Source organism: Halichoerus grypus, chromosome 6, assembly GCF_964656455.1.
Source record: "Halichoerus grypus chromosome 6, mHalGry1.hap1.1, whole genome shotgun sequence".
NCBI lineage: Eukaryota > Metazoa > Chordata > Mammalia > Carnivora > Phocidae > Halichoerus > Halichoerus grypus.
In genome coordinates, this window is record NC_135717.1 from 28254429 (window position 1) to 28282161 (window position 27733).

A 27733-nucleotide genomic window follows, 5' to 3' on the forward strand; every position below is an offset into this window, starting at 1 on the left:
TTCTCTCTTTCCCTCTACCCCTCCCCCAGCTTGCACACATGCATGCATACTCTCGCTCTCTCCCAAATAAACAAGTAAATAAATAAATAAGGAAAGGTGAAAAATCTTCATGACCTTGCATCTGACAATGGATTCTGAAATATGACACCAAAAGTACAAGCAATAGAAGAAAAAATAAGATCACCTGGACTTTGTCAAAATAAAAAAATGTGTTTCAAAAGACAAAATCAGGAAGTGAAAAGACAACCCACAGGATGAGAAAATATTTGCAAATGAAATATCTGATAAGGGACTTGTAACCAGAGCATGTCAAGAACTCTTACCACACAATAAGGAAAAAAAAAAAAAGACCAATTTAAAAAGGGGCAAAGAAGATAGGCAAATGGCCATGAAATGTTGCTTGACATCATTCGTCATCAGGGAAACACAAACCAAAACCACAGTAAGGTATTATTTCACACCCACAAGGTGTTATCATCAAAAAGCAGATAATAACAAGTGTCTGCAAGGATGTGAGAAACTGGAGCCCTCGCACTGGCCCCTATGCAGTCCCCTCCCACTCGGACGAGGATATAGCAGAAACAATGGAGTGCGTGCCACTTTCAAGATTAGGTCATAGAAAACACAGTGGCTTCTGTCTTGCCCTCTCTTGGGTCATTCCCTCTAGACAAAGCCAACAGCCATGTGAGGATGATACCGGAGGAGCCCCCATGATGAGACATTGCCAGGAGCCAACCTTGACTTACTAGCCATGTGCAACCTGAAAGCAGGGCCTACAGCCCCAGTCGAGCCTTCAGATGATGCGGCCCCAGCTGACATGCTGAGTGCAACTTTAGGGGGCGCTGAGCCAGAACCACCCTGCTAGGCTGGATCCCTGACCCAGAGAAACTATGTGAGAGAGTAAATGTTCACTGTCATTTTCAGCTGCTAGGTTTCAGGTAATGGATTACACAACGGACATACCTCCTAGCTTGTCTCCCAAATTAAAGTCAACATCTTCAAATGGCCGGACATGGGCTACACCACCAAAACACATGCTTCATCCTCACCTAACCAAACATTAGCAATTTACAGGATCCTTCCATGGCATAAGTATATTGAACAGCATTCAATTTCAGAAGGCTCTCCCTTGTCACGTCGATGCCACACACTTGACTATTTAAACCACCTGACACTTTCTCTTGCCAACCACAGCCTTCCAATCTGCCTCAGCTCACTCCCCACCCTAGAAAAGGACCAGAAATATGGGAATCTCCTCCAGGCTCTGGGGTTGATCAGGTGTGTGTCCCATCCATCCCAACCCAGGACATGTGTGGGCGTCCATCCACTCTGTCCATGTCCACAGCCTGTGACCCATGCAAATGACCACCACCAGGGCCTCCTCCCTGCTCCCTCATTTCCTCCCACTCTTGTTCCCTGACAGCCAAGCTCCTGCACAGCAGCCCGTGGGACCTTCCTAAAAACACATCATCCCCCTACTTCAACTCATGGCTTCCCGCTGCATCCAGAAAAAAACCTAAACTGTGTGTGAAGTTGTATAACTTCCTATGTGTGCTGTAACAAATTACCACAAACAGTGGCTTAAAGCAACACAAATTTATTGTCTCAAAGTTCCGGGGGTCAGAAATCTGAAGGGGGCCCACAGGGTTACATTCCTTCTAATCTGTTTCCTGGTCTTTTCCAACTTCTAGAAGCCTCCTACATTCCCAGGCTTGTGGCCCCTTCCCTCCGATTAAAAGCCAGTTGCAGCTGCAGAGCACTCCCCGCCCCCCTGACCTCCTGTCTCCTTTTACAAGGACCCAGTGATCATATCAGGCCCTTTGCCTTTGCGATATAAGGTTGTAGGGACCAAGACATGGACATCTTTGTGTGTGCATTATTCCACCAACCACATTGCCAATGTCACCGTGCACGATCTTCCCTACTCCCTTTAATGACCTGCCCTAAAGCTGCCCTTTTCTGACTGGGATTTTTAGTATAATTCCTTTTAGCACACACAGACCTCCTTGGCAAGGAAGAAAGAGGGCCAGGCGAAGAGGAAGGGAGTGGCTCAGCCTGCCCCGTCCATTCTCTGTACCACTTCCTAAGCCAGACCTGGCCCTGGGCCTGCGTGGGCTGCTGGTAACCCAGGGCTGTTTCCAATGGCCAAGAGACAGGTGCCAAAGGGTCAGGGAGAAGGTCTCGGGCAAGCAGAGAGGAGGAAAGCTCAGGCCTGGGTGGACAAGGTCAAGGTCAAGAATGTTAAGAAGGATCAGCTAAGGCCAAGACAAGAAAGAAAACTATCCCATGAACAAGAGGCCTACAAAGGAGGGAAGTGCTCCAGGAGGGGAGAGGAAGCAAGCCGGGCATCTGTAAGCTCTGGCTGGGAGGGGAAAGGAAAGTTGGAGGGAAAAAGTCTGAGTCAGGGGAAAACTGTCCAGAGCAAGGGAACAGAAAAGGGTAGGTAAGCTGAAGGCTGGGGAGAAAAAGGGCCTTTCTGAGTAGATCAGACTCCAATGTGTGCAAAGATGCCCATCAGTCACTTGTCCACCAATGAACTAAACACATGTTCTGGGTCAAACTCTGGACAGAGCCCTACCATCACAGAGCCTCATGAGAGGAAAGGATTAGCAAACATGACTTCACCAGACTCTTACTGGTGCTATCATGGGGGCTTTCCCAGAGGAGGTGACATCAAAGCAGTGCCCTGCAGGATGAGAGAATCAGGAGAAGGAAAGGATGCTCCAGGCAGGGGGAACAGGATGAACAAGGCCTGGAGCTAAGGATTGGAAATGAGGTTTGGCAACCCTTTCTTGAACAGGCGAGAACCTCAGGGTAACCTGAACAGGACTGGGAGCAGACTGCAGGAGGCTTGAACCTACGAAAGAGCAGCGAGGCGCTGAGGACTCTGTCATTTGTCATGAAGGCTTTAGGAAAGGCCAAATCTCAAACTTAAAAAAGTCTTAGCACAACTGAAATTTCTACATTTCTGGATGTCTTCTGAGCATCATGGTCTTTGACCCATAATAAATATCCAGTATAATATGGAAAGGCAGACTTGACCTACACTTGCAAAAAATGGATTTTACAAACTTGGTGCATATTTTCACTCTGCTTAGCGCTAAGGATATACAGAATGATAGTTTCTGGAACCACAGAGGGAGTGGCAAGGGTCCCCCTCCCACCCCACCCTAGCCCCTGGGTAGCCCTGGCAGGATTTTAAACATGTTGCTTATGAATGCAAATGACTCAAGCTTTCCCCCAACTACCCTACCCTTTTCTCAAGTTTTTTTCAGTGCTTTCTGTTCCTCAAAAACAGAGCTTCTCAAAGGGGGTTGTTTTGTAAATGCCACATTCTCGGATTGTCAAGACTGAGCCAGATACTAGACCTTCTGTGACCTACAGAACTTCGGTCCCCCAAAAAAGAGCTCAACAAGAATCCGTGTAGGTTGAAAAACCTGCCTGAAATTACTAACTCTGTTTTCAGACATAAATCCATAGTGTGTATTTTGTTGTTCTTGCAAGCTTCAATATACCTTGAATTTTTTTCAGGAATGCAACTATTATTGAAATGAAGGGGTGACTGCATTTCGTTCAGAACTTTGCTAAGCGTTGGCCACAACTCTGCAAAACCTCTTCTGTGAGGGCGACTGACCATGGTTCTGGAGATCTGGAGGGATTTGCAGCTGTCACAGGGAACCCTCCACTTTGGGACAAGCAGCGACTCTCCGTTCTGTTCTCCCAGCGCGCGCCTGAGAATTTACTCACTGAAATACATGTTGTCTCATTACAAATCCCTTGTTTCCGTTTTCCCTTAAAGTCTAGTGAGAGCATTTTGTTAATTTTTAAATTTTTAGCTATATGGGTGGGCTATTTTTATTGATACATTATCTGAAAGTAACTGTATTGATGTCAGAAAATCTTTGTATTCAAGGCAACAGTGAGTCTGCAAGGTTCAGAACCACCGTTCAGCACGTGCATGCTGGCGCTTTGTGTTGTTTTTTTGTTATTTTCTGTCTGCATTTCTTTACAAAAGAGAGACAAGTAAGCAAAAATGGCCACTCTGGGGGCGCCTGGGTGGCTCAGTCGGTTAAGCATCTGCCTTTGGCTCAGGTCATGAACCCAGAGTCCTGGGATGAAGCCCCCCATAGGGCTCCCTGCTCAGTGGGGAGCCTGCTTCTCTCTCTCCCCCTGCAGCTCCCCCTGCTTGTTCTGTCAAATGAATAAAATCTTTAAAGAAAAAAAAAAGTCACCCCTTCTTTAAGCACGTTTTCTGCCATACACACAGACACACACACACACAGAGCCTTATTGAGGTATAACTGATGTATGCTCAATTGCACATATTGGGAATGTACAAATTGATGAGTTTTGACCTATATGGATACACACACCTGTAAAACTGTCCACAAAATCAAGATGGTAAACATATCCACCCTCCCTCCCCCCCCCCACAAGGCCCGCCAGGGCCCCTCGGTAACTTCTCCCTCCCACCTGCAGGCTGTTCCCTAGCTAAGTGAAGAGGCCTGGCCACAAGGGGCCACACCAAGAAATCCCAGCTGAAAACAGGACCTTCCCTTCGCCCACCACGTCCACAAGGGTTACAGGTGCCAGATCTGGTTTGTGACTCTGGACACAGAGCAAAGGACCCATCTGCCAGTGACCCAAGGCAGTGAACCCCCAAGCTGAGAACCCCTAAAGGCAGAGGTATTGAGAGAGCCAGTGCCTCTAGGGGTGGCCCATGTTGGAGCCCGAGGAGCCAGGGCTCACCCCGTCCTCCCAGGCAAGATGGGAACGCCCAGCCTGGTTCCGCATCCAGATGAATCAACACAACTTGTATGGTATTACCTGCCCAGAGTTTACCCAGGACCATGACAGGGCTTCTCAGATGATGTTTATCTCCGTGAACTGTCAGAAAACCCTCTGAGCACAAAACAGAGGCTCTGGGGCATTAAGGGACCCGAGGGACAGCCCCTAAGGCCCCCACCCTGGTCTCCCTGCCCCCCCTCTCACTTTCCCCAGGGCAGCCCCGCTGGTTATAAAACAAAACTCAGGACATGCCACTGGCCTGCATAACCCACCTCTGACTTCTCACTGCACTTAGGATCAAACCTGAACTCACTAGCATGGCCGATGAGACCCCTGCAAATGCTTCTCCTACCTTACCTCCTTCCATTCTGCCCCTCACACACTCCACTCGGGCCACGCTGCCCACCCCCCACCCCCGCCTTCTCCATAAGCACGCCGGACTCACCTCTACCTCAGGACCTTTGCATGAGCTGTCTCCTCTAACCATAAAGCCCTTCCTACACATGCGGCTCACTACCTCCTTCAATACGAACTTTTGCTCCAATGTCACCTTCTGAGAGGCCATCCCCAACCACAGCTTCTCTATCAGCTTCCTCAACCACTCCTGTCCCACCTCCCTGCTATAATCTCCTAAAACCTAACACTCTCCAAAACTTTCCCCGTCAGCGTATGTTCGACTGCTGTCCTGTCTCCTATATGGAATGTAAGGTGGCCCCCAACAAGGAGCCTGTTTGGTGCCACTTTCTGAACGCAGAGGGCCTGAACAGACCACACAGTAGCAGGAGACATGAAATCTGCTGAAGGAATCAGTTAAGGGCCAGGCCGGGGATAGACAGGGCTTCTTGTTCAAGCCTGGTCCTCCTTCCATGGAGCCTCCGGGGCAACCTCTCCCACACCATCTGCAGCAACCTGCTCATCAAGAAGGATGCCACCGGCCAGGCTGGGAATAGAACCAGGGAGCCGCCTCTGCCTGAGAACCTCCAACTGGGTCATGGGCACAAGATTTAGGTGGAGCTCTATGTGCACAGAACACCGCCCATCTCACGATGCCCGCCTACAGAGCCTTACACTCAACCTGCCTCCCCTAAGACAACGTCTCCTGTGTCCGTGGCCACCCCGAATGGGCCACCAGCTCAGCATCACAAGGGCCTCTGCTGGTGTTCTAGTAGCCAACAGTACGAATGTCCCCAGTTCCCACCCCCCAAGCCAGGCCTGATCGAAGATCTATAACCTGGGTGTTCTGGCAACTGGACCTCAAGTCCAAGGTTTTTCTCCTGGAAGGACAACTGCTCTGTGGGAGATCCAACACACCAGGCTGGCCCCACTGGCAGCCAGTGCTAAGAGGTCAACAACAGGCCCACCCCATAAAACCGCAGGAGTAATGACAGCCACTTTTGGTTCTGCTCCTACTACCACCCTCTACCATCCCCACGTCACTCAAGTTCTCAACTGCCTCCTTTGGACACAGGACACACGCCAAGTCCAATGACCTACCCTCCTCTAACAGCCACTTTACTTTCTTACCGGCACGTAATACAATGCTGTTTCATGTAACTGAGGACGTCTTAGATTTGATGAAATCAAGTATGTGCTGCGGAGGCCCCGGCCTAATTCCCAAAACAACCTGATGACAGACGTCACGTGATGGCACGCAGCTAACAACGGGAGGAGTGTCTAAAACGCAGGATGCCGGGGCGCCTGGGTGGCTGTCGGTGAAGCGTCTGCCTTCAGCTCAGGTCATGATCCCGGGGTCCTGGGACCGAGCCCCGCATCGGGCTCCCTGCTCCGCGGGGAGCCTGCTTCTCCCTCTGCCTGCTGCTCCCCCTGCTTGTGCACATACTCTAATAAATAAATAAATAAAACATCTTAAAAAAAGATACGTAAATAAGATTCAGGACACCAAATGTGAGCCATAATGTAAACTATGGGCTCGGGGGTGATCATAATGCATCAGCATAGGTTCATCACTTCTGACAAACGTCCCTTTCTGCTGGGGGACACTGATAATGAAGGAGGCGATGCACGTGTGGAGGAAGGGGGTACACAGAACTCTCTGTACTTTCTGCTCTAAAACCTAGAGTCTATTTTATTTTTAAATCCAGCACAGTCAAAACACCCTTGGTGGGGGATTCTTTGGCAGAACACCTGCTGAAGTGATGGGCTTGGTGTGTTGAAGCCAAAACACTGAGAAGAGCAAGAACTCAGGATGCTAGACACTCTCCGGGAGACAGGCAAGGTGGCGCTGTCTCGGGCGGGTGGGGTCGCGCGCCCCAGCCACGCACTTGCCAAGGGCCCAAGCAAACGGCATCAATAGCCTCTCGATGCACGTCTTTTGCTCTTCTTGTCTATCCACTGCCTTAGCTACATGGAAGACTCTTCCTGGATCTCGCAGATGAGCCAACCGTGGCTGGGAAGAGCGAAGCAGCTCGCCCAGGACCATGAAGCTAGTAAGAGGCGACGCTGCCACCATTCCCTGGTGGCAGGAAAGGGGTGACCGCGTGGTCCCAGAGAGCGCCCGGCTCTCCCCTGTGGCAAGAGGCTCACACTTACCTTTTGGATTTGGCACACTCCTTCTTCCAGTTCTTTACCAAAACGGGCACAACTTGTTCTGATGTGTCCTCCTTATTCAGGGACCAGAGATCAGTGCTCTCCAGGGGCTGGCGGTAGCCCCGGACCATCAGCCTGGGGCCAAAAGAGCAGGGGGAGGCGATGAGAGTCGGGAGGAAGAGGACGACGACCCTCGCTGCCCACACCCGCCGTCACGATGGCAGCACGCACTTGGGAAAATCGCAATACGCATGGGACATTTGGGCACATTACGTCATCACTGCTAATTCTGTTACGTCGCCCAGGAAGCACAGCTTCATTTTTTAAAGACACAGAATATTCAGGATACAGCTTTTACAATGGCTCCCATTTACTTTAAAAAAAAAAAACAAAACTGTTTTTAAGACTCAGGGGCAAAGCATTAACCATTGTCAAATCTGAGTGATAAGTTCATTAAGCTTGATCAGACTAGTCTTTCTACGTGCTTGGGCACTTTCGTAATAGAGAGTAAACCTATCATTTTAACTTGTTGTTTTGAAATAATACCAAACGTACAGAAAAATCACACGCATTGCACAAAGAATTCCTACCTCCCCCTGCTCACCGCTGCTAACATTTTGCCACATATGCTGTACTATTCTGTCTCTAACTATCAACATACACATACAGACTTTTTCTGAACCGCTTCAGAGTAGGCTGTAGCCTCGACACACCTGCACCCCTCAATGTTAGTGTGAATCCCCCTAAAAAAGGGGCATGCTTTCCCAGAAGCCAGAGAGCGATTCATCAAAATCAGAAATAGGAGCAAGGATGACATGACCTGCGGACCACACTCAAACTACCCCAACCGTCCCAGAGATGTCCCTTAACTGTTAATTTGAACAATATTTAATTAAAAAAAAAAAAAAGATGTCTGCGCAAAGTTTATAAAGACAAGGAACCATGCTTATGAGGGGAAAAAGGATTCATATAATCCTGGGAAAGATGCTGACCGTGTGCAGAAAGAAATGTGCAGGCAAAACGGACAAGAAGAGAGCTTAAAGTGAGTGTTGCCTCAGGTGTTTTTGGTTGTGGATCTATGCATGTTTCTCTTACCCACATTTCTTATGGGTCACGGGTATTATTTTTCTAATGGCAATTTCATTTCTCTGAAACAATGCCAACAACCTAAGTAATTACACCTGATGTCAAAAACAAACAAACAAACAAAAAACCCAAATCCAAAAACCAAGAGCGCACGGTTTCTAAGTGCCCCGGGTGAAGCCGTGCACAGAGGCGCAAGCCGTCTGTGGTTCACACGTCGAGTCCGTGCACGCGGGCACAGGGTCGGTGTCTGAGTCCCGGGCCCAGGGCAGCCACGCTCAGCACACGGGTGAGGGGTGACGGAGGGACAGCGGGCCCGAGGCACCGGCCTGGCCTTACCCTGTGATCCACCAGAAGGTGACTCTGGAAAGGAAGGAGGCGCTGGATTCCGGGCAGGGATTCTGGTGGAGAGAACACAGAGGGTGGGAGCAAACAGGAAATGATTGATTAAACTTCTCATCTAGGCCGGCGCTCGGCAACAAGCAGCTGAGCAGAGCGGTCTTACCCTCCAAAGGACCAGCAGCCACCGCACGCCGATGACTCACGCCAGAAGGGTTTCTCTCCTGATCCCCAAGAACCTCCCAAGAAACACATGGCAGCTCCCCAGTTTCATCCAGGAAATATTTCCTGTCTACTATGTGCAAAAGTGGTATAGCGTGCCACTTACCCACCCTGCATTATATTCATTCCCACAGCAACCCGGTGAGTGTGGTGCGGCCCATATCCGCCCATGTTACCCCCTTCATTCACTGATTGCAATCATTCAACACATATTGTCTGAGCACCAGCTACGTGCCAGGCACTCTACAAAATGCTAGCATTATCCTGTATCCTCACAGAACCTTACGAGGGTGGTAATTACTATTATTTCTGTTTCACTCATTCATTCAACAAATATTTTCTGAGCACCTGCTACGTGTCCAGCACCATGTATATAAATCTGAGCAGACACAATCCCCACCTTCAGGAAGGCGGAAGTGTCCTGGAGTAATAGTAACACCTGCTAACTTCTCTACTAGCTAGCTCTGCTGTAAATGCTTTACACAAATCATCTCATTTAATGAGACCACCCAAGAAGTAGTTAAAAGCATCATCCTCACTTTGGAGCTAAAGAAACAGACGAGCAGAGGGACCGGAATGACCTTGCCAGGCTCCCCCAGCTAGAAGCAGTGGACACAGACTGGGAGCCCCTAACAGGGTTCAGAAAGAGACATTAATCAAATGGTCCTGTGAGCAAACACAAAACCACAACTGTGATGAGGATCGTCCCCTGAAGTTAGGTCAGTATACCAGTGAGGTCACGGTATCTTAGTGAGATCACAGCAAGAGAGCCAATAAGCGGATGGAGTCTGATCCAGCTGACAAAGGTCAGAGAAGGAGTGCCAGAGCTGGGGTCTGAAAACTGACTAAAGGATAACAAGGAAAGGGGAGGAGCAAGGCAGTCTCAGCAGCGAGAGCATGCGTGCAAAGGTCCTGTGGCAGAAGGGAGAATAACCTACACTGAGAACCAAGAAGGGGCTGAGCAGTCCTCACTGGAGGCCATATAAGGGATTCTGGTCTTCATCCCAAGGGCAAAGGGAAATCATCAACACATTCCAAGCAAGCTCTCAAAGAACCTCTTTCCCAGAGGCACAGAGAGGAGCTCCAACACACACACACACACACACACACACACACACACACACACACACACACACACACACCCCACCCCCACCCCCCACCCCCCACCCCAGGAAAGGGATGTCAACACGGAGCCTCTGAGACCACACAAGGGCTGACTTTCCAGGCTGATACATTCAGGTCTATATTCTGAAATGCACTTTCAGTGAAGGGGTGGGGGTCACCACACAGTGTTGAGGTCTCTAACAGAGGAGGCCGCTCCGTGTTCCAGCATTTTTCAGAGACGGCCTTGGAGAGTCCAACAAGCAAACACGTTCTACCACAGTGGTTTTCCAACCAGGCTGCAGGTGCTTTAAAAACAACACCGTACCTGGTCCCCACCTCCCAGAGATTCTGATCAAGCTAGTATGGGGTGGGACCAGAGCATCAAGTTTTTGTGCTTGTTTTTTACTCCCAGAGTCTCCTTGGCAAAGTGGCTTGGCAGGAAATGTCCCAGATAAGCCGCAAATGTCTTGTCACACCTGTTACCATGGAAGCTAAAGACACAAAGCCTCAGAAGCAACCAGAAGTGGCTCCCAACTTGCCCAAAAAGGGACGATGTGAGCCGCGGTCAGGATAGTAAGTAGAAGGGACTGTGACGATCACATATGTTTAAAGACACAATCTCACAATGACACTGAAAAAAAAAAAAAGGGCAACCCCTTGGTGTCGTTCATGAAAAGACACATGTGAACCAAGCCGCTATCTGAGAAAACAGAGCAAGGGCAGGAGACAAGGATGTCCTCCACCTTTTCTAAATGAACTTCACCACAGGGTGACCAAAGAGATGAGGGGAAGTGTCTTTGCATAGAAATAGTCCAACCAGGGCGCCTGGGTGGCTCAGTGGGTTAAGCGTCCAACTCTTGATTTCGGCTCAGGTCATGATCTCGGCTCAGGTCATGATCTCAGGGTCATGAGATCGAGCCCCACATAGGGCTCTGCACTGGGTGTGGAGCCTGAGATTCTCTCTCTCTCCTTCTACCCCTCGGCCCCTCCCCCACTAAAAAAATAGTCCAGCTAATAAACAAAGAATGAATGACAGAACATTAAGACAATGCGCCATTTTGCAACCACAGTGGATTATTGGAACACTTGGGAGATACCCAAGGATTATTATGAATGCTTTTAGGCCAGAGACTGGTGTCATTGTTGTACTGTTTAAAATCCTTATCTTTCAGATATTCTCACTGGGGAGAGCTGGGTGAAGGGCAGACAGGAATTCTACTATTTCTGCAACCTTTGGTAAGTCAAGTTGTTTCAAAATAAAAAGTTACTGAATATGTTTAAATCCCTATCTTTCAGAGATATGTACTGAAGTGTTTACACAGCAGGGGGCAGGGTAAAGAAAGAGTCTGTGGCAGTCTATTATACGCTGCTACTTCTGTACACATGGGGAAGCTTCCATCATAAAAAGCTAAACGAAAAGCTTCCCCAGTGACGCAAACACGCATCCTGGGCCCAGAACCGCTGGGCTCCACTCTGGGGCCACAGGGGGGTGTCAGGAGGTTCCCAGCCCTGCCTGCACCAGAGTCCAACCTGGGGAGCTCGTTGAACACGGGTGGGCCAGGGTCCCACCCCAGACCAGCTTAAATCAGTGCCTCTAGGCTGGGGCCCTGGCCTCAGGAGATTTTTAATAAGGAAATCAGACGCTGTTTGCCTCAAAGACCTGTGTTCCAGACCAACCTGAAGCAGGTAAGTTCAGACTTTGGAGCCAGGGTTCAAATCCCAGGGATACCATTTTCTCACTGAATGACCTGGGCAAGTCACTCCACCTCAAAGCCTTGGTTTTCGAATCTGGGAGATGGGAGCGGTGTGTCAGGCTGCTCAGCCTACCTCACACGACTATGAGGAGGGACAAATGAAATGAGTCCGCAGGACTGTGTTGTAAGCTGGAACTTTCTCAACCCAGGGTGGCAACATTATTCGAGGGGGAGGCGGGGGCATTTGCTCTGGAGGCTGGTGGTGGGTGGGTTATCAGGTCAACCTCAAATGCACCTCAACTATAGCCCAATTCCACCCCAGTGTGAAAAGGTGGGGTCCCAGTGGGGAAGGGGAAGCGGAAGGGGGTGGGGCACAGCTGACAATGACTCATTTATTTCTTGAGCAAATATTTAGGGAGGGCCTGCTTAGGTGCCAGGAGGTAGCTAAGGGCTGGGGACAGAGCTATGCACGAGACAAGAAGGCGAGGTCCCCACCTGATACCGCTTCCCACCGGGGAAGGGGGAGATGGACAATTAGCAAACCGATGTGAATAAACATCTAAGTATCAATGGGAGAGTCACAACAAAGAAGAAAAATGAAGGTGCCGGAGAAGGCTGGGGGCCGGGGGCCTGCTTATGCGTGAGGCAGCAAACAGCAAGGAGATCAGAGGGAGGCTCTGAATCCCAGTCCTGCCACTTACCAGCTGTGGGACCTTGGCCAAGTTACCTGGTGCGGAGATTAAACGAGATGAAGCATGTTATAAGATTCCTTAGAATAATACCTGGCACAGAGTGAAAGCTGGAAGAAACGGTATTAATGGTATTAATACCAAAATCCGAAACAGAATAATAACGTCTTCCATTTCTCGCAACCCCACGACACACCGAGCACCGTCCCAGGTGCTTTACACAAGGGTTGGCAAAGAAAGGCCCACAGGCTGGCGGCTTGTCAATAAGGTGTGACTGGCACACAGTGATGCCTGCTCATTTACATACCGTCTACTTTTACATACTGTCTGCTTTTGAGCCACGATGGCTGAGGTGAGTAGTTGCAACACAAGCTACGTACGGGGTCCACAAAGCCGGAAACATTTACTGTCTGGCTCTTTACAGAGAAAGCTGGCTAAGCTCCGCTCACATCAGAGCTCACAACACCCTGAAACGGGGGTCACTAAGGCAGAAACCAGAGCTTCAATGACGGCCTTTTGCCTCCAAACCCGGTCTTCTCTCAGTCTTGGCATCGACATGGAGCATCGCTGTGCGAGTTACAGACCTTGCACAGAGATGCCCAGCAGAGGGGCAGGTGGGGGCTGAGCTGCAGCCCGTGTCCAGCTCAACAAGACCCCCAAGCCCTATGCCTGTGACGGGCTGCGTCAGCCTGAAGGAGGCAGGGCGGTGTCCAAATTCATCCACCCACACGTGGTACATTTCTTCCTCATTTGCAAGGAGACGGGGTGCAGACAGCAGGGTGCTAGGCGCATGCACACAGGAGAGGTCCCCAAATCCTGGCATTCTCTCAAAATCCGGCAACTCCAGCCACGGGCAGGAACGAAGCAACCAATTCCGACTGCGGAATCGAAGGCAAATTCATTCCCTTCCCACCCCCCTGGATACAAATGGAGTCGTACCCCCTGAGACCCTAAGAAACGACAGCCCAGAGGGAAAAGATTAATCCTTACTCTGGCCAGGAAAAATCCCAGCTGCTGCAAGAAAATTCTCCCGGCAAACGCAACGAGATCGCCTTATTAACAAGAACATTTCACAGTTTCTAATTTGCACGCTCCAAGAGCTTTGTCCAATTCGCCTCCTCCCTCCTTGGCGTCCAAACAGGGATTTTCAGATTACGAGAAGCCACATCACGCCGAGAGACGGCCCGCGTCACCAGCACAGAGAAGGAAATCTCTAAGTTGGAGAGCTGGTTTCTGGAAGTCCCTATGTGACATCGAAGAAGGCCTTATATGATCACAGACAACTCGAATTCTGAAGTAGTCGAGAACTGATAACTAAAGAAGAAAAACGAAGGGCACGGGTGCTGGATGAGAACCCAGAAGGCATCCCATTCAACCGAAACCAAGCAGAACATTCTCGAAGCTGCCAGCTCGGGGCCTCCCAGCCACTGAGGCTGGAGCAGAGTAACTCCCGTCCCAGGAAGGAGGAGACTTAATAACGGGGCCCCCAGTCACTCAGAAAGGAGAAAAATTCAGACAAGCCCTGGAGGAAGGGCAGGGGGAGAAGAACGTCTGATATAGGCAACACAGAGAGAAAGCTACATTCCTTGGCATCTGTATCTGGCACTGGCCAATTTGGCCAGAAACCATGCGGCTTAAACCGATTTGGTACAACAGTCCCAAGCACTGGTTCTTTAAGGATGGGTCATTCATGAGCTCACACCGGGCAGTTTGGGGACCTTGTCTGGGTCCTTTGGCACTCTGGCCTTCTTGTCACACATTCTCAGGGTCCCCGCACCTCTCTTCTGGTGTTGATTTCTAGTTTTTTGTTTTTTTTTTGGTTTCCTGCTGGCAAACTCCCACTCTGCACTGCCTTCACGTCCTGCAGTAAGGGGGTGTGTGATACAGTAACACAGCTTAGGGCGGGGGTGCTCCGATGTGGCCCCCCATCATCAGCAGCCAGGGTGCCTGGGAAGTGGTTAGAGAAGCAAAGGCTTGGGTCCCACCAAGACCTACTGATGCAGAGCCTCTGGGGGTGGGGCTCAGCGGTCGGTGGTTTACCAGGCCTCCCAGGTGATGCACACTCAGCTGTGCTAACCCAGGAGAAGGGCTTTTGATCTTAGGCAAGACCCTCCACCACTCTGGCCCTCCATACTTGCATCTGTACAATGAGGGGAGACTCACAGTCCTGCCTCATCGAGATGCTTCGAAAGGACTAAGTTAAAAAACAAAAACAAAAAAACCCACAACACCGCAGAGGGTCACTGTATGGCTCAGCCTCCCTCCTGACCCGCCTGCGCCACTGGAATGGCTGTGTCACCAACCTCTCTGTGTCCCACGCACCCTCCTCCTTTCAGCCGGGGGGGGTGGGGGGGAAGGCGGGTCCTCCAAAACACCTCCAACCTGAGCGTGTCACTCCCCACGCTGAGAATCTTCCATCGGGTCAAGATCGCAAGTCCTCATGGTGACACACAATCCTACCCGTGATTTTGCATGCTCGGCTCCTTGGCCCATGCAACCCAGCCAAGCAGACCATGCAGTTCCCAAACACCCACAAGTTCCTTTATACGGCTGGATCTCTGCACATGATCGGTCCTCTGCCAGGAGCACCTTCCCGCGCAGCCTTATTGGCCTGGCCAACGGCCTCTCATTTCTTGGACACAGGCCTCTCCTCAATGGTCAGGTTTGTTCATTTCGGTCCTCACAGTCTGGCTGAGCACCGAGCACCACCCGTCCCCACCCCACACCGAATTACTAACGACCAACAGCATAAAGGAGAAAAGCCTTCAACACAGAGTTTACGACGCTTTCATAAACAGTCCAAGCTCCGTGGCTGCCTCTGGGCTGTGCGGGGCACAGACTGACCAGGAGGGGCAGCAGGGAACTTTCTGGGGGTCCTGGTAATGTTCTAGATCTCAACAGGGCCTTGGGTAACTCGTCTGTCAGCAAACATCAAACGGTAACCTCAGATTCAGGCATTTCACTATGTAAATTCTGCTTTAAGAAAATCAGAACTGTTGGGGCGCCTGGGTGGCTCAGTTGGTTAAGCGACTGCCTTCGGCTCAGGTCATGATCCCGGAGTCCCGGGATCGAGTCCCGCATCGGGCTCCCTGCTCGGCGGGGAGTCTGCTTCTCCCTCTGACCCTCCCCCCTCTCATGTGCTTTCTCTCTCTCTCTCAAATAAATAAATAAAATCTTTAAAAAAAAAAAAGAAAGAAAGAAAATCAGAACTGTTAAACAGATATGGAACTCTAGCTCATGGTTTGCACGGTGAAGTGTTTGGGGGAAGGATTCTAAGGATTTCAAAGTAAGTTTCAGATACCAAAAAAAAAAATTAGCCGGTCGGCTAGTAGGCTGGCTGGTCGGTTGGTCGGCTGGTCGGCCAGATACGTGATCAAGCAAGGTTAGCAAAATGTTAACTGTGAAATCGGACTGGTGAGTAGATGGGTATTCATTGTGACATTCTTTCAACTTTTCTGTGAGTTTGACATGCTCACAGCAATATATTGGGGGGGAAATATATTCCATATTTATGGACAGGGCTAAAAATACTTCTTACGCCAAATGAACTGAGCAATTTTCCTGAATGTGCTAAACCAATGCTTTTCAACCGTGAACCACCCGTGGATCTTGTTAAAACGAGACTCTGACCCAGCAGGGCTCAACCGGCCTAAGACTCTGGATTTCTAACAGCACCTGGGGAATGCTGATGCAGCTGGTCTGAAGACCCCACTTTGAGAAGTCTATGCTAGGACCACATTAGCCCTTGACACCTCCAAGTGCAAATGGAAACACCCTCCTGCACCCGCCCCACCCTAAGCAGGAGGCTTGGGACCAGCAAGTGGAAGGATCACAGGCGGGGGCCAGACAGGAACCTCAAGAGAGCCCCGTGAGGCTTGGTCAGCCACTCCCAGATTCCAGGCAGCCCAGGGCCTGGAGGAGAGAGGTGAGCAGCCCCACCAAAAAACCAAGGCCAGAACAGACGTCTGAGTCATGCAAAGGGCACAGGGCCAGCTGGGGAGGACACCGGCTTCAGTGACTCAGCAAGACAGAGCCCGGAGAAGCCCAGTGCGGCCGGCTCCCGCGCAGGCCGGGCCACCCCGGGGGCATGGCTGACCGCTCCCTCCGAGGACAAGCAACGTATGACCGCAGCTCTGACCTCAGGAGAGCAGCTGGGGCTAGGCTCTCTGCATCTCTGGGGCTCCAGTGTGATGCAAGCCCTGAGGATGAAGGGGAGACAGGCAGAGAAAGCACCTAACAGTGTGTCCCTCCCCTGATCACAGGCCTCAGATCCCAGTGGGAAGGGGCTGCGCCAAATGGAGCCTCCAAAGGGGCCTCAACCCATTTTCAAGAAGGGGGCACTGAGGTCCTGGAAGGAGGAGGGACTTGCCTGAGGTCACAAATCTAAGTCCTAGACCCTGATTCTCAGGCTTCCCAGGCTTCATCGCGACTGGAGTTACACGGCTGTTTGTCCGCTCGCCCATTCGATGGCTGTTCCCTGCAAGGCCACAAGCTTCCTGAGGGTACCCCGTAGACTGCACTGTCCAAAGACGGCCAGACATCATGTGCCATCCCACAAGCTCTTCTTAGGACGAGACCTGACCTCTCCCCCATCTAGAGGTGGGGGCTGTGTCCCCACCCGCCGAACCCAGGCCGACTTTCGGGATGGCCTCCACTGAGAGAGTGGCAGGAGTGACACTACGGGATGTCTGGGACTGGGTCATAAGCGGTGACACAGCTTCCACCTGGCTGTCTAGGAACACTCGCTCTCAGACACGAGCAGCCCCACCGTGACGTCACCCAAGCCACCAAGACATGGACTGTCAAGTCCATCGGAGGCTCAGGCCAGGGGCCGGCACTAACCACCAGACACGGGAGCGAGGGTGGCTACTGTCGGAGAGACCCCACGGGGGAGCCGCCCAGCTGGCCCGGGCAACGCCCAGGACTATGAAACCTAATAATAAACTACTGTTTCTTGGAACCAAATTCAAGGTGGTTTGTCACGGAGTCATAGATAACTGTAGTGAGGCACGAACCACATCGACTTCACACCCTGCTGTGTCCCCAGAACCAAGCACAGTATCCAACAGATGCTTAACGAATGTCTACTGAAGGGCTAAAGGGAGCCCCGGGGTCTACCCAACCCCAACCGGAGGCTCCTCTTCCGTGACACCCTGTTGCTTCCACCATCAGATTCAGGGTGTAAGTTAGGGTCTAACAGGCCGACCATCTTCTCTAAGCTTAGGTTCCTCATGAAAAAAAGAATGGCTGGGCACAAGAGTCAGGGTGTCCCAGGCCCTGGGCGTGGCAGAGCAGGCCCCAGGCCCCAGCTGCTGGGAACACAGAAAACACAACAGGACGAAGAAGCCAGCTCTGCGAGCCCACCCGGGCAAGAAGCTAAAGGAACTTTATCCAAATCCCCAGAGGGAACCAGAAATCAGAAACTCCCTCCCCCATAGAGGAGACCCTGAGACCGTCCCCCGTGGAGGGTGGCTTTCCAGGTCTTACAGGGAACCTGAGGAGCCAGTCGAGCTCCAGGCCGCCCTGCCAGCTTCTCTCAGGCTCAGCTGACCCTCAGAGCAACCCAGGGTCCGCCGTCCCTCGGGTGGGTCTGACTTGTTCGGCGTGCGCTCTCCAGCTTGAAAGCACAGGCTGACATTTAATACATGTTTCCTAATGGGGACACGCCACGGCCATGTACACAAACACTGAGGCACAGGAGACCCCAAGCCATAGACATCTGAGCCCTTCCTCCATGCCAGGCGTGAGCTGGGATCCCATGGGTGTCCCCGGCATGGTTGCTGCCCTTGTGAACTTTATACACACGCAAACACATACACACGCACAAGAACACAAGAACACACGAATGCACATATGCACACACAGACACATTTTCGTGCAAACATGTGACCAAAAACATATGCACGTGCACACATACAAAAACCTGCACACACACCTATGTGCACAAACATACATGCGCATGCGCACGCGCGCGCACACACACACACACACACACACACACACACTGCAAATTTCTCCAACACCGTTCCTCCTTGAGCAGGGAAGTCCAAGATTGGAGCCTCTCAGAATGCACACCAAGACACTGGTTTCGAACAAACACGTTGGCAAGTGTCAACCTCCTCCATGCCAATTCCCCACAGGTGCCTTCACCACCCACAAAGGCAGCCTCGGCCTTTTGCTGAGGCGCAGGCCAAACCCAACAGAACCACAGCAGCTGAAAACTGCCCCTGCTGCAATTTCCCCAGTTAACAGCTGACTAACCACAAACAAAGCGTCAAATAAATGCTCCAAAGCTTCCCCTCCCACTCAGAATAAAACCCAATGGCTCAGGCGAACACAGGCAACTGTCCCCACATGTGAGATGCCGTGTCTTAGCCGTCTCTGGCCTCTCGCTGTTCCAGCCACACTGGCCTTTCCTACGGCTCCCCTGACATTTCACTGCAGCTCCTTCCCCAGGGCCTTTGCACTACTTGCCAGCCCTCTGCCTGGACCCCTCTTCCCCTGGGTATCTGCTCAGCTCGCTCCCTCGCTCCAGTGAAGTTTCATGAGGGAGGCCTTCCCTGATGGCTCCTATCACTTCGAAACTACCCATGACCTTCAACCAACATATCAATTTCCTTTCCAGGCTTTCTTCTCCTCCTCAGGATTTACTGCCACCTGACTGATAATACTTGGCTCCTGGGTTACTGTTCATCCGCCCCTCTCCCACCCACCCCCATGGTGGACAAGAACTGCTTTATTCACTGCCACAGTCCTGTGCCCAGATCGGGGCCTGGTACGTGGCACCGGATGGAAAGAGGGAGGGAAGAAGGGGGAGGAGGAGGGAGACGGGGAAGGAGGAAGGAAGAGAGGGAAACAGAGGGGAAGAACGGAGGCAGCCGTGGTGAAGGACTATGTCCCCCTTTATTCCATCAGCAGGAAGACTGGCTGTTTCTCCACCCCACCCACTCATATCCACGGGTACATACAGAATTTCCATGTGTCTCCAACAGACAGAACAAACCAAGGGTCTCCAACTCAAATCCCCCAGGGGCCAGGCACAGACCGTAAAAGAAGCAAGACTATATAATGCAAGAGGGAGTGGTGGGGATTGCAGTAAAGTAGGGCCAGGCGCCCCAGCTGAGGTCAAACCGCAGCTGTGGGGGATAATGGTCCGAACACTGCCAGAACTTCTCGTTTTTCTAGAAAACCTGCATAGTTAGAATTTATGGGAAATTTCCTAACTTTTAAATGTTTGCTCACATGTTCTAAAATCACTATGGCAATCAAATGAGAAAACCTACATGCCTGCAAGACACAGCAGTTTACAATTATAAATTCAATTCCCTCCTTAAGTCCCCCTAGCCAAAGCTAGGCCTCTATTTTTCCATCTGTAGAGTGGGATGATGATACAACCTCTCTCTGGGCCTTTGGGGAAATGGAATGAGATCCCAGATGGACGATATTGGCACAGATGTCTAACCCACGGGAGCTTGCACAGTGCAATATTTTTCTCACGTGCGCGTGCACACACACACACATGTCTCTGATCACACTTACGGGGTCGTGGATGGTTTCAGAGAACAGGGGTGGTCGGTCCGAGAAACAGGACAGCACGAGCTGCATCAGCACGAGGGAAAAGTAAATGTAGAAAGTGACATCGCGAAACACGTCGATTTCAGCATCCTAAACGTGAGCGGAGGAAGGAAGAGAAGATCACTTTCTGAAAGCAGCCTGCAGAGGCCGGGGTAGGGGAGCGGGCTGCAGACCCAGAAACAAGCTCTCCTGCCCTGAGCCACCTCCCCCAACAGGAGAGAGGCAGTTACATCACGGTGTGGTCCCCGATACCCCGTGAGGGTGGCCCACGTGGTGAAGGGAGGCTCGGGCGTGGGAGTGAAGCAGGCCCACATTCAAGGCCTGTCTCTTTGTACCGGCCCCCGATGTTGCCAGCTCACTCAACCTTTCTGCATTTCAGTTTCTATAAACGGATCAGCAGTTCTCAGTCGGGGGCGATGTTGCCTCCCAGGGAACACCCGGTAGTATCTAGAGACATTTCTGTTCACCCTGACTTGGGCACCGCTCCTGACACCCAGTGGGTGGAGGCCTCGGATGCCACCCCCACCCCCCAAACATCCTACAAAGGTCAGGACAGCCCCTTACAACAAAGACGTCTTGGGCCCAAAATGTTAATTAGTGCTGAGGCTCAGAAACCCCATCGGAATAATCGTGAGCCGTCAATAGGATTACTCATGGAAAAAAAAAAAAATACTTCGTCCCTGCCTGGCACCTTGGAAACATGACCTCAATACAGGTCAGCTGCCCTGAGTACAAAGACCGCCTGTACTGAACACCACAGGTACTCAATAAATGCTCAAGATACCGACTGGCTTGAAGGTGGCAGAGAACAGCAGGGTAGCGTCTAAAAAAGCACGCTCCTCCGATTTCCTGGGAGCGGTGTATGGTAGCCAATGTGAACCACTTCTTAGCCAGAGTGGCGGCTGATGGCACCGAGGTAACACGGGGACAGGTATCGGGCCCCACAGAGGGGACAGCCGCTCTGCAAACACCACTCCCCACTCAGCTCTGTTCCAGACTGATGGTAACTAGAGCTGAATTGCCTTGCTGTTTACTACCGACAGAGGCTCAGAGGGTGATGTGCATTTGCCTGTGGCTCCCATCCCTGGGCCCCTGAAGCTACATAACTAAGTGGGGCCCTGAGGAAAGAAGGTTCTAGAACAAAGGCTGGATGAGCTAGGGAAATCCCTGGTTAAGAAGCTGGGCCCGGGTAGCACCCATCCTCTGGTTCCCATGGCGACGTAAGCTGGAAGGAACAAGCATCCCTGCCAAGGGGCCGCTGCAGGAAGATGTGGAATAAGGCCACCACTTACCTCTTTTAAGGCAGTCATGATTTTGGATCGCAAGATGGCAAGGGCACACAGTAGGGCTATAAGCCAGAAAGTGAGCATGATCCCCGAGGACTGGACTCCCTTCCTTCTCTCGAGCTGAATCAAAAAGGTAGCAAGCAGCTGCGAGAGAGAAGCATACAACAGGATTTGTCAGAAGACCAGGCCCCAGGCCCCCACAGTCCTGGCAGATGTTAGGCCTGGAGTAGGGCTGCCCTCAGCTTAGTGGTGCCAAAAAACAGCCTGGGGAGGACCCAGCTCCAGTGCCAGCCCTGCTCTTGCCTTGCTGGGTGACCCTGGACAAGTCACTGACCTCCTCTGAGCCTCCGATGCCTCTAACTACAGCATGTAACATGGAAGTGGTGGGAATTTAAGGAGACTGTGTATAGATGTGGGACAGGATGGCAGAGCCGGAGGGAAACTCAGTTTACAAGAGAGAGAGGCACACTTTTTCCTGAATGAATGGGCATCGCTGAGTGCCAATAAAACTTTATTTACAAAAACAGGCAGTGGACCGACCCTTCATTTACAGGTACTCCCAGCCCTGACAGAGACTAATTATATTCTCCTCTGGGCAACAGTGAAGACTGGTCTTTCATAAGGAGATGAAGGTTCTGTCATCTGCCTACATTTATACATCTCATCTACAGGGAACTTTATTAGAATGACGGTGGGTGGGGGAGGCTGGGATTTTCTTTTATTCCTGATACCTGAGGCTCTCACTCCATTTCACACATGACTTAACGATCAGGGAGAGAAAATAAGCGAGAAGGAGGAGAAAGAAAGACAAAGAAGGAGAAAGGTCACGGTCACTCCCCGGACAAGCAGAGCTGGCCTCCCGAGGCCCATCCCCAAAGCCGGTCATGAGCCAGACTTCTGAGGAGCTAAAGGTCACCCACGGTACCTGCCCTTACTCCCCAGAAGCATATCCACCCGTCTGCCCTCATCCATCCTCCTTGGGGGGGACCCCTATCTCCCTCACTCTGCACATTTAATCCATCAGCAGCTCTCACTGGCCCTGCCACCAGGACTGATCCTCAGTTTACCCACCACTCCCCCTGGCCCCAGCCCCCTCCCCTCGCACTGCGTGACCCCATGGGCCCCCCACTGGCCTCCCAGCTTCCCCTCTTGCCCCAATAATACAATCTGTTCTCCACTCAGAGGCTACAGTCGGCTTTTCAATACACAGAGCCAGGCATGCCACACCCTTGCTCCAAACGTCTCCCTGTTTTAACCTGGGGTCCAAGGACAGGCTGTGGCTAGAACCCAGAGGTCCGTGAACTTGGACGGGAGAACAATTACATCTTCGCTTTCGCTCAAATCAGCACCACCGGTCACTGAGTGAAGGCAATAAACTGCACAGCATCAGTGGTACCTGGGGCCCTGTCACCATTAGAAATTGTATCTGAAAATATATAGGTGAAGATGTCTCCCACGATCACGTACGCTCATCACAACTTGGAAATTCAGAAGCATTCCTATCCACTGGTAGATATCGATTTGAAGTGCACATATATTTTTCCCTTGTTTTTTTTAATCTTTTGCTAACTGTGTTTAAATACAGTTGGTTTTCCAAACCCAGGGCCCTGCGCCTGAACAATGGATAAACACTGTGTGGTGAAACCATGCCATCAAACCCACAGAGCAACTTAAAAACAAACAAACAAAACATCTCTGGACACACACAAGGCGGCTGAACTGCAGGTCTGAGAAGTTAGCCTCAAACAGCCCCAGCCAGCACGGTGCCATTCACGTGACATTCTGGAAAAGGCAAAGTGATAGGGACAGAAAACACACCCACGGTTGCCAGGGGATGGGGGTGTGGAGGGAGGGGCTGACCACAAAGCGGGGGCAGCACGAGGGAACTTTTTAGGGGGATGGGACTGTTCTGGATCTCAACTGTGGAGCTGGTAGTTACATGACAGTGTGGGTTTATCACAACTCATGAACTTATCTTCTTTTTTAAAAAAAGTGAATTTTACCATATCTAAATTACACCTCAAGTAAAAACACGGATGTCATCACAAAATCTTCATACATGTGTGTATGCTGGGTTTCCTTTGCGATCCTTTGTATTTATGTTAGGAGCATGATCCTCAGACCTGACTGGCAAAGGAGAAAGGGGCCCGTGGCACAGAAAAAGTTTTAGAACCCACGTTTGGGAATGCAAAACAAAACAAAACAAAACCCACTCACCCTGAAGCTCAAGGTCCTACGGGGTCAGGCCTCTGCCCTTCTTGCCGTCCCCGCTACCCTCCTTACTCCCTCAGCCACACAGGCCACCCCCCCCCATTTCTCCCTCTGACCCCAGGACTTTTGTACGTGCTATTCTCTCCAATTGGACAGTCCTCTGCCCCCAGCCTCTTCAACTTTTTAACATCGTGCTCATCGTTTAGCCTCAGCTCCATCACCCCTTCTTCCTTAGCCCCCAGACCAAAAACATTCGCCAAACTTCACCCCATGGCACTCTGCACAAGAGCAAACACTTTGTGCCTTTTGGGGGAATCGTTCGTTGAGTATTTGTTTGCACAACTGGACATATGCTCCGTGAGGGCAGGAACCGTGTCTATCTTATCTCCAATTCCTGGCAATCTGCTGGCTGCTCTCATCCCATAGCCCTGGTGCCTGTATACCCCTGCCCCCGGGGGTGTAGAGAGAATGTCACTGTAGCACGAACAGCAGGGCCGATCCTTCACTCCGTCATGGAGCCCACAGGGGAAGAGAGACACTGAGGCTCTCACAGGCCAGTTCACCTCTTAGCTAGCTCAGAGCCTCAAATGGCATAAAGCCCGGTGACCCTCAGCCCATCACACCCGTGTCCCCAGCATCACAGACATACTCATGAATGAAGAATCAGAAGACCAGGAACAGGGAAAATTTAGGAACCACGAGCCACTCCAGCCAAACCCAGTCCACCTTTACACCTTCTTGCCCAAATTTCAGGCCAGCAAAATCAAGCTCTTCATTTGCCAACTCCCTTGACACATTTATGGAGTGCTTATTACATGCAAGGCATGGTGCCCGGCTATGGGGACACAGAGGTGAACAAAGCCCACAGGGAGAGCCAGGTTTTGGCAAAGAACCCCACAAACAGTGGAGCAGACCCTGGGGTGTGAAGCCGGTTCTGCCACTTACTGGCTGTGTGACCTTGGATCAGTTCCTTCATTTCTCTGTGTCTCAACGTGCTTATCTATGAACATAGGGATAATGAGCAAAAATCCCCAAATGAGTTAATATGTAAAGGGATCAGGACTGTTAACAAGTATAATAAAGATTCATGGCCCACAGGACGCCTGGACAGCTCAGTTGGTTAAGCAGTTGCCTTTGGCTCAGGTCATGATCCCAGAGCCTTGGGATCGAGCCCCACATCGGGCTCCTTGCTCAGCAGGGAGCCTGCTTCTCCCTCTCCCACTCCCCCTGCTTACGTTCTCTCTCTCTCTCTCTCTCAAATAAAATCTTAAAAAAAAAAAAAAAAAAAGATCCACAGCCCTCCAAAATCTGATTCCAACTTGCCTTTCCTTTCCCATCTTCTGTCACCTCTGCTGTCCACCCCCTGAAGCCCCACTCCACATTCCTACTCCACAGATGACCACTCCTTCATCCCCAGCCTCTAACCCTTCCTTGGACACACTGCTCTCCCAGCTCAAAACATCCTGCCCCGAACCCACTTCCCTCCTCATTCTCCAACATGCAAGGGCTAGGCTCGCTGAGAACTTTCCAGGCTTCTCCGAGAACCAAGGTATGGGGTGCACATGCAGGAAGGGCCCTTAATTCAGAGCACATCACTGTGGCACGCGGGCGCTAAAACCACGGCCTCTGCAGCGACCACCCCCCGCTCAGCTTTGTATTAGCTCCATGACCCTGAGGATGCCTCTATGCCCTAGTCCCCTCCCCTGCCAGAGGGGCACAAGGTTGTTCTGAGAATAGATGAATTCTAATTTCTAATTTCAAGACATGTAAATCACCAAGAATGGTGCCAGGCACACATTAAGGACTTAAGCTGTAAGAAAGCTGTTACCCTGGCTGTGTTTCCCACACAATAATGGACCCCTGTCGGGCAGGATAGTTTCCTATTCAGCTTGGCATCCCAGCCCTTCAGCCAGAGGCTGAAAGCTCAAGAGGCCTTTAGGTCCCAGACTTTAACATAAACGGCTGAGCCAGCCAGTACGAGAACAGAACACAGCCGGGACAACAAAGGTGGTGCCCACCATCAGCCTCAGGGGCAAAGGAGGGCAACAGGGCACAGGGAAGACTGCAGCCAAGTGCATGGCACATGCCCCCTTTAAAGGCTGTACTCATCTCTCAGCTCTGGCTGATTGTTGCTCCAGAAGACTATGAGGCTGGGGTTGCCATCTTTGAATTTTTCAAGAAAAGCCAGAGTTTTGGATTTTTATTGTGAGATGTTCTCATTTCTACACGCTGGCCACTAATTTTGGCCTCCACGGTGCCTGGCGGATAGCTAGCTCCCACTTACCATGGTGATGCCCAAGAGGGTTGGGCTGACCAGAAACACTGGGGCCAGGAATTTGCCCCAACTTCTTTCCCAGAAAGAGTAGAAGAGGTCTGCCCAGCAGACGATCCACAGCAAAAATCCCAAGGCCTGGAAGAAAAGGACATATATGTCTTACAAGAGATGGCACTGGAACTTCCCCCAGCAGACCCCTGCAAAAAGCTCAGCCTTGGAGGGACCAGCCAATCCCTCAACTATCAGCTGCGGTCCTTAGATACAGCACATAGCCTCTGGAGCATGGACAAGGCCTAGGTAGGGGGAGCCACCCTCTGGACCATCACATGCTAGCCTGTAATCATGCACCCAGGGCATGACTGTTTGGTCAGTCCCTGGTCTTCCCATCCCCGGAAAATTCAAGAGCTCGGTCTACAGCTTACCTCCATCTGCTACACTGGACACTTGTATAAGGCACCTCACACAGTAAGCATTCATTCAACAACATTCACTGGGTACCTACTAATGGCCACATTCTTTTCAAAGTGCCAAGGATACAACAGTGAACGAAACAGACAAAAGTCCCTGCCTTTGTGGAGCGGACATTCTAGTGGGGGACAAAATGGGCAAGAAACAAACTGAAAAATAGATAATGCCAGAGAGTGATAAGTGACAGGAGGAAAAAGAAAACCGGTAACACAGGATGGTCAGGGAGGGCCCTTGCAATCAGGTGACATACAGGTAAGGAGCCAAATGTGGATATTTGAGGGAAAGAACAATTCAGTTCCAAGGAACAGGAAGTGCAAAGGCCCTGGGGTAGGGAACATGTGTGACAGGTTTATGGTTGCTGTAGAAGGAGCGATGCGTACGGTAAAGAGCTGAGGAGGAGCCTGGGACCAGATCAGGCTGGGCCACAGTGGGTGAGGATTTTATTCCCCATGGTGAAAAGCTACTGGAGGCTTTCTGAGCAAGGCTTTTTGTTTGTTTGTTTCTTTGTAAAATCTGTTTTACATTTTAAAGGGAGATGTTGCTCCCCCCAAAAAAGTACAAAGTGCTCCCAAAGGTCTGAGAGGAAGACATTAAATCTGGATAGCATAGGGAAATGGATAGCATTTGGTGTGGCATGAACGAGACATGTTTGGATGGGGGTACTGAGGGCAAAGCTTCAGTAAAAACACTCGAGTTCTCCTGTTTGGGGGGAACTAAGTCTTGGGAAACATGGCTTTAAAAATGAAGTGAGATACTTGCTAAGTGGAGAAGAGCGAGTAGAATGAGGAGTGTGACATGCAACTGCTCTCCACATGCCTTCCCTGAGAAAGCTTATTCTTGAAGGGGAGACATGGTGCCTGTATGGTGGACATACCAGGCAACACTTTGACTAGCGATCAGAATGAACCCCCTCAATCCGGGGGGGATGAACACCACATGACCCTAGGTGTAATACCCCCGAGGGACACCCCCTCCGTGGTTTTCCAGCTGGACATGCGTCACCCACACCATGAGGACACATCATGCAGGCTCGAGCTGAGCAACTCCCTTCCGAACAACTGGTCCCCGTTCTTCCAATCCGTCAGTGTCAAAGGAAGGTGAGGTGTTCTTCCAGATTAAAGTCTCCCAAGAGACACCAGGACTAAAGACACCACATGAGGGGCACCCGCGTGGCTCCGTCGGGTTAAGAGTCTGACTCTTGGTTCAGGCTCAGGTCATGATCTCAGGGTAGTGAGATGGAGCCCCGCGTTGGGCTCCACACGCGGCATGAAGTCTGCTTCAGATTCACTCTCTCTCTCTCTCTCAAATAAATAAATAAACAAAATCTTTTTAAAAAATGAAAAATAAAAGCAATGCATGAGTCTAGACTGGATCTTGAATGGGATTGGGGGAGTAGTTCTAGAAAGGACAGGATTGGGACAAGTGACAAAATTGAAATATGGACAGATTTTT

At 51.0% G+C, this 27733-nt stretch overlaps 1 protein-coding gene across 5 annotated transcripts in view; it reads right to left on the reverse strand.

The window, feature by feature from the left end:
- The window catches only part of ABCC1 (ATP binding cassette subfamily C member 1 (ABCC1 blood group)), a 129348-nt gene that overhangs the window by 63031 nt on the left and 38584 nt on the right, over positions 1-27733 (reverse strand). For all 5 annotated transcript variants that reach the window (XR_013448886.1, XR_004924547.2, XR_013448885.1 and 2 more), the window contains exons 3-7: positions 25823-25948; positions 21334-21471; positions 20006-20131; positions 8758-8819; positions 7339-7470 (exon numbers count right to left, since the gene is read on the reverse strand). Coding sequence is in view for 2 of the 5 variants with exons in the window: in XM_036115484.2 (XP_035971377.1) it covers positions 7339-7470; positions 8758-8819; positions 20006-20131; positions 21334-21471; positions 25823-25948 (584 nt within the window). In the remaining 3 variants the exon portion in view is untranslated. The remainder of the gene's footprint in view (positions 1-7338; positions 7471-8757; positions 8820-20005; positions 20132-21333; positions 21472-25822; positions 25949-27733) is intronic.